General features: G+C 38.3%; 1 protein-coding gene across 1 annotated transcript; it reads right to left on the bottom strand.

Annotated features, from left to right (window-relative positions):
- Positions 1-371: 371 nt before the first annotated feature.
- Positions 372-6,185, bottom strand: PLA2G3 (phospholipase A2 group III). Its single transcript, XM_072149036.1, has 4 exons — positions 5,806-6,185; positions 5,521-5,653; positions 2,977-3,111; positions 372-1,854 (listed from the first exon to the last, which is right to left on the bottom strand). Exons 1-4 carry the CDS (start codon positions 5,963-5,965, stop codon positions 1,587-1,589), a joined length of 696 nt encoding a protein of 231 aa, XP_072005137.1. The 5' UTR covers positions 5,966-6,185; the 3' UTR covers positions 372-1,586.
- Positions 6,186-7,372: the final 1,187 nt, after the last annotated feature.

Below are 7,372 nucleotides of genomic sequence, written 5' to 3'. Positions count from 1 at the left end.
AGGGTCTGAAAGGACTCCACATTTATGAAGAAGAAATAGATATAGGTAGACTTGCTTTTTGTGGGTCTAAGTGAGCGACACCAATCAAGCCAAGAAAATTTATTGAGAAACTAGAAGAGCAGGAAAAGTGTCGGGATTCACAATTTGTGCTCAAATTGAGCACCAAAAAACCTGTAAGTGTCAGAGAAGGAGAAAAATTGTGGTAAACAAACAGTTCCATAGTAAGCTCACCGGTCTTCATGCATGTAGGGTCCAAAGGATCCCTCCTGGATATGAGGAAACTACCTCCAGCACACTTTGTCTTGACCCAGCGACAGGACAAAACTCACCAAACTTGTCAAAATCAACGCTTCATGCTTTATTTATGGACCAAACACGTTTCAAACACACACCCTTACATACACACTTCGACAAAGGAGGTAGCATGACGAAGGACGCATTGTGTGTTTAAAATGCATTGCTTTTTTTAAAAGCTTTCATGAATCGGAGAATGTTGAAAAATCATTAATAAATGCCTGCCAATATGTCAGCTTAGTAGTTTCGACCGATCAATCCTGCAGACATACTTAGGGGGGAATTTATCAGGACAGGCGTTTTAATTTCCCCCTTTGACGGCACATGGTGTCCCAGATCAACTAATAGGCTCTGGCCTCTTAGTAGATGAAAGAGGGATCTCCATCAGGTCAGACCTGTGTAGAGCAGGTCTGACCTGGCAGAGGCTTTAGCTATAGTCTCTGTCAGTTTTCTGGTGGAGACTATAGTAAATACAAAGGACCAGGGCATTCAGGCCCCTACTCGCCAGGAAACTGGAAAGTAAATTCCCCACAGAGGAAGATTGCCATAACAACTCACTTGTGTGCCAACGACATTGTCCTATCTGGATCGGACAGCAGACATCACCTGGCATGTAAGGTTATCTACTTTTCAGACAACTAGCAGATATATACATATATCAAGGTGGTGTTATGGTGTTTTAACAATATAATGAAATCATGTACTGTAGACAAAACATATAAAATTAGAATCCATTCAGCACTAGCACAACTTCATTTTGAAATCATAAGATGATAGGTTACCTAGACACAAAAATATGTTGCTACAAAAATGATTTATATAGCACAGTAGTCACAATGTATACAATAGGTAATTTATTAAAGTTCTAGAAGGTGAGAGTAACTTAACAATGTGATAATGTGCTAGTGACTTCTGTACTGAATAGCTTCCCTATGTTATTACACCATTATTGTCCAGCTCACAGACTCGCATCAGTGTTATACCTTCTGTGATGCCATAGAATGGATGCTGCATAGTACTGCTACATTCTGTCACAGAAGGCTTCCATGTAGCTAGCGAGCCACAAGGGGGCCAGCCCCATCCTAATAAATAGAAAATCTCCAGCAAGTCTTTTGGTTAACACCCATATTTTTGCAATGTGTCTTTTCTTCCAATCACATGGTTGTTTCTTCTGTGGAGTGCTTTTCTTTCTTTTAATAAAATGTTGTTGCCTAAACCTTTGTCATCATGCAGTCCATGTTTTTGTTTTTTTGGCGCTTTGAGAACAATTTAGATTTTACTTTGTCTGATTTTTATTCTGTTTTAACTTTTAAGGTACTTGGTCTGTTTAATTTAGCGTTTTTTCTCTGCAGCTTCTTTAGCCTCCTCCTCCTTGACTTGATGTTATTTGCCAATGATGAGGAAGATATAAGGTTGAATGTATGTGAACTGGAATCTTTCCTTTGTCCATCCTTGTGGTGAAGTATAGAAGCAGATGTGTGACTATCTTCTGACATGCTGTAGTTGAAAATCTCTGGTTTGTGAATTTCAGCTTGTGGTACAGTGCCATTGCTTTTACAACTGTTAAACAAAAGATTTAAGAATGTGCATTACAGCATAAGAATATTACTAGACATAACATTCTTCATTCCACAAGTAGTGTAATGCTGTCAGACAAATGCTATCACGGCTGACCCCCATGTACATGCATGATCAGGTCAACCAAGCAGTTCATGTGTGCCAAATGCGGAAGGGCAAAACTGAAGAAATACAAAATGGCCATGTGCTATGCCAAAATAACAATCTTTATTAAATATAAACAACAATTAATATATATACACCAGACAAAAAGCCAATAAAAACATCTAAAAAGGAAAGAAAAATCCTATATCTGAAACCCTAAGGGAGGTATGAGCCCATGATAAGGCCCCTAAGGCAAAGAACCTCCCTACCCAGCCCCCCACCCTACACCTGTCCAGTACAAGATGATAGCAAGTACCTAAAAAAATGACATCAATCAAACATCCCTGCAGTAAATGATGGTGAAATATGTGTAGCCATACGCGTGTGGCTCTCCCGGTCCCTCCCTCATCTGTCCAGCCTACTTGGTAACTATTATGGCTACACATATTTCACCATCATTTACTGCAGGGATGTTTGATTGATGTCATTTTTTTAGGTACTTGCTATCATCTTGTACTGGACAGGTGTAGGGTGGGGGGCTGGGTAGGGAGGTTCTTTGCCTTAGGGGCCTTATCATGGGCTCATACCTCCCTTAGGGTTTCAGATATAGGATTTTTCTTTCCTTTTTAGATGTTTTTATTGGCTTTTTGTCTGGTGTATATATATTAATTGTTGTTTATATTTAATAAAGATTGTTATTTTGGCATAGCACGTGGCCATTTTGTATTTCTTCAGTTTTGCCTTTTTCATGTGCCCAATTCTTCACTATTTGTGTAGTTCTTCCTTTTTGATGTTAAATGCGGAAGGGCAGGCACCTGGCAGAGCATTATCTCCCTGAAAACAAAAGGATTGAGCTCTTGTAATAACTGCTGATTTTTCCTCCAGAGGTTCTGACATTTGGGAGGCCCCTTTACAGATTAAATTGTTGGCAGGGTTTGGCTAATACACATCTTATATAATCGCCAGTGTAAATTGTTCAAAATAGGGATAACTGATAATTTCAGAATAAGAAAAACTTACTTTCCCCACCAGGTCCACTCCACACACTGTTCTTCTTCTCTCAGGCTAAAGCAAGGCATTTCCAATATGTTGAAAAACATGATGCCAACCAGCGTTGAAACTGTGTCATTAAGAGTGTGAAGACACTTCCTAAACCTAAAGCAAAAATAAACGCAAAGGAAGGAGAACAAATATGTGAAATATTTTGTTTATAGTGGAATATTACTAGAGAAACCACCAGTTTTCTGCCATATAGAAATTGCATGTCATTTATTGCTGAAGCAACTTGATAAATATAAGTACAGGAGAGGAGAAATATATTTCTCCTCTCTAGCAATCCAGTGCATCAGTAACTGTTTGATTTTCTTATAGTAAATCACATATAAATTATATTATTAGTTTTAAATCTCTTATTGCATAGTCAGAACACATGTACATAGCCGGCAGAAATCATAAGCTTACCACATAAACTGGCTAACTCACCACCCCGATGCCTTCTATTAAGCACGGTGCCGTGCCGTGAATGTGCCGACTGACCATGCCGCAAATTATAGAACATGTCCTATTCCAGGGCCCGTGTTGCCCCCTCAAAATCATTTTAGAGCTATGTTGGCTAATTTACTATGACATATTGCACTTTTTGAAGAAATAAATAGAGCTGGTGATAATAGTGCACTTTATAAAACACTTCATAAAGAAAGCAGCTTCTCTAAGCCTTTTTTACTGCTCTTCTTTTTCCCATAATGAGCAGTGTTTCTGAAGTCCCATACACAATACAGAGGTAAGGAAAGGAGGCTAAGGATTAACTCTTTGCATACCTACAGCATACTTCTGATAATATATCTTTCCGAGGAGATTAGATCAAGAGATTGTGAAGAGTTCATTCATTAGGAACATTATTAAGCTCAGTTATCTCTGTCATTAGTGTACAGCAGTTGTCCCCAACCTTTTTGTATCCGGGGACTGGCTGCAGACCGAAACTTTTTTCTGGGACCGATTTGGGTAACCGTGGCCCATGGGAAAAAAAAAATTGGTAGCCCACAAATACTATATACGTAACCCCAGCCCATATAAAGTGTCATTTCTAGCAGCCCCCAGTCTAAAATGCCCCCTTTCCTGCAGCTGCCAAACTTTGTGTACCTAATTTTACCACAAAAAAACTTGGAAAACTTAGTGACTTGAGTATAAGCCTACATTGGGAAATGCAGCAGTTACCTTTTAATTGCCTTTTTGTCCAGCAGCAGCATCCTCTCACTAATAAAATGTCCAGCAGCAGCCTCCCCTTACTAATAAAATGTCCAGTAGCCTTCCCTCACTTGTAAAATGTCTGGCAAGAGCCTCCCCTCACTGATAAAATGTCCAGCAGCAGCCTCCCCTCATTAATGAAAAGTCCACAGCAGAGCTCCCCTCACTAATGAAATATCCACAACAAAGCCCCCCTCGCTAATGAAATGTCCACAGCAGCGCCCCCTTTAATGAAATATCCACAGCAGGGCCTCCTTTAATGAAATGTCCCCTGCAGAGCCTTCTTTTAATGAAATGTTGAAAAAAAACAACTCTGTGCTTACCTCTGACTTCTTCTCCCCATGGCTCTGTCTTCTCTTCATGGAAAACTTGGCAGAGGCACGTCTATGTTCACACACTATGAGGTTACGCACACACGACACCACTGAATCACAGTGTGTGTGCACGGGCAAGGCGCGTAGACATGCCTCTACCCACTCTGCCAGGAAGAGAAGAAAGTGGTGTTGCGGGCAGAGCAAGCCAGAGGTAAGTATATAGTTTTTTTTATGCTTCAGCTCTTTGGCCGTGACCAGGGATCAGGTGTTTCATTTAAAAGTTTATACTTTTAACACAGTTTACACCCCTTAGCTAATAAGACACAATGCACAGCACTACATAAGTTATTATAATATGTAAGAGATCAAACAATCTTATGTAAGTGTCCCTTTGTGGGAATATAATATAAAATCTGATATTAACAAAAAAGAAAAAAAGTTTTAATTTAAAAAAGGAAATGGACACAAATTTTGTACTTTCATCCCCGTACCAACCCAGGCTACAAAACTATAATATTATTTATCCTGTACGATAAAACACTTTAAAAAAAATAAAGAAAACAAAAAACTTTTTTAACCATCCTTCACACAAAAAATTACATTAATTGCAATCAAAAAACTGTATGAACCCCAAATGTGTACAAAAACCTCCTATAAATTTGGAATTGCTGTACGCCTTTTGTCCCAGAGTAAAAGTTATTTAGGTATTACCTATAAGCAGAATTTTTATTAGAAAAACTGTCACATTCAAGTTCTTTTTAAAATATACTGCACTGAAAGAGTTAATAAAAATTCAGCAGTAGGGCATCTAAAAAAAACTAATTGTGTTATTAAAAAACTACATTTTGCCACCAAAAAACAAGCCGCATACAGCTACAATGACAGAAAATATAAAGGAATTTAAACAAATGGCCTTGTCATTAACATGGATAATAGGTGCGGAGATAAGTGGTTAAGTTTAACAAATGTTTATTATCAAATACGATTTACCAGATATAATACTCACCTCTGGTCACAATCGCAATGGGAGATGGTGTGGAGTCGGTAATTTCGAATACCGTACTTAAATTCTAAGGCTTGTATATATGGAGAGCATTGGTCATGTTCCCGGCAACAGTGATCCACTCCAGGAAAGACACCTAGGGAAAATGTTCCAAAAGTAATTGAAATGAATTGAGAATAATTACATGTTATGTATTTCTACAGTGTCTGTCCAAGGGCAAGTATGTATATAAAATAACATAATAACATCATATGTTCAAGATGTAAGATGTATATGTAATTAACTCACCTAAGCTGGTGAAGTTTTCTGCTATGCTTCCAACTCCACACCATAATGTTCCTGGCATTATCCAGCTCCGTCTAAGCCTGGACTTTGGCGTCTTCCCATTTACACTATGTAAAGCAATAAAATAGATCACTACAACTACTGCACGATTCCGACAAAACATTCTTTACTACTGTCTGTCTTTATATATATAAATACTGTGTACTACGAGTGGGCTACAATGTTTTTAATTTGGGGTAAAAACTTTACTAACAATATCTAGAAAACTACCAATTTCCCATCTCTCTACCATGTAGCACTAGGTCCTAAGCTGCTGAGTACAGTTCTTAGCTAAGCTGTGGATCACTATAGCATAGGTATGAATGAAGTTGGCTTCAGGTGAATGAGAGAGCAGGGCTCTAGAGAGCCCTTTTATAGTTGGTTTAACATATGAGGTGATGTGTGATACTTCTCTCCTGACCTCAGTGTCACACCTACCACTCACACACTCAAACTCAGCATCCGCAGAAAGAAGGTTATCACTATTATGTAACCAATTTGTGTGTGTGGAGGGAAAGCTTATAGAAGGAATATAACAGTACATTGGCACCTGACCATACTCGCATAGTATATATTTTATGGGTTCTGACCTAGGACCCCCTTCAATCAAGAGAATGGGGGTTCCTGTGTAACTCGCATATCAATAAAACAGTGATCAAGCAAGTGATGCTGCTTCTCAGTATATAAGTATGGCCCAGGACTGCATTGTACCCTCTGCTGCAGTCTAGAGATGATTTAAACAGCAGCATCGATCCTCCAATTTATTTTTTCCTTTTAACATACATAAACTTTTAATAATAAATCTTGGGCTTCTATATTCCTAATAGCTGTAACTTCAAGTTTGTAAGTATGATAAAAAAAAGGATATATTTTAGTTTTTGCTTTCTTCTTCTTCTTTTTCTTTCTTCCGCAGCAGAATATTCTTCTGGGCATTGTATAGTTAAATAAAGTTTATAAATGTTATGATGTGTCTGGTTAGGGGCAGGTCCTGTTATTATTTACACACACTATGACATGTCTGGGAAAGGGCAGACAACCTCAACCTCTGCCCCTCTGCCACACACACATACTTTGTGGAAGTCCATGGTCCATAGTGACACTGTACATTACTACTAAGGGGGTTACAAAGGTCATCAAGAGGCGCGTGAGGATGAAATGGAAGATGTGCCGGTAGATTATTTGCATGAAAGCTACTGATATTAATTGGTGAAAGCAGGGAGGGAAAACAAACGGAACATAAAGATAAGAGGATGTATTCAGCATTATTCTGGTTACATAACATACAGTGTAAGGTGTAGTCTTATAGACTCAATGGCATATATTTATTTATACAGGTCAAGAAAAGGAATTTGAGGGGCACAAATCAACTTCCACAACTCATTTAGCATTGCCAGGAACTATATCTAGAAAATGTCATAGTAGTCTTCTTCCAGTCTACAACTATTATATCAATTATATAAGTTGTGTAACACAGGTTTTTATAGCAATGACTGAATCTAATTGTTTTAGATCATATACAATGATATTAGAT

Source organism: Engystomops pustulosus, chromosome 1, assembly GCF_040894005.1.
Source record: "Engystomops pustulosus chromosome 1, aEngPut4.maternal, whole genome shotgun sequence".
Lineage (NCBI taxonomy): Eukaryota > Metazoa > Chordata > Amphibia > Anura > Leptodactylidae > Engystomops > Engystomops pustulosus.
The sequence above is the reverse complement of the archived record's forward strand: the minus strand, read 5'-3'. Positions and strand labels throughout refer to the sequence as shown.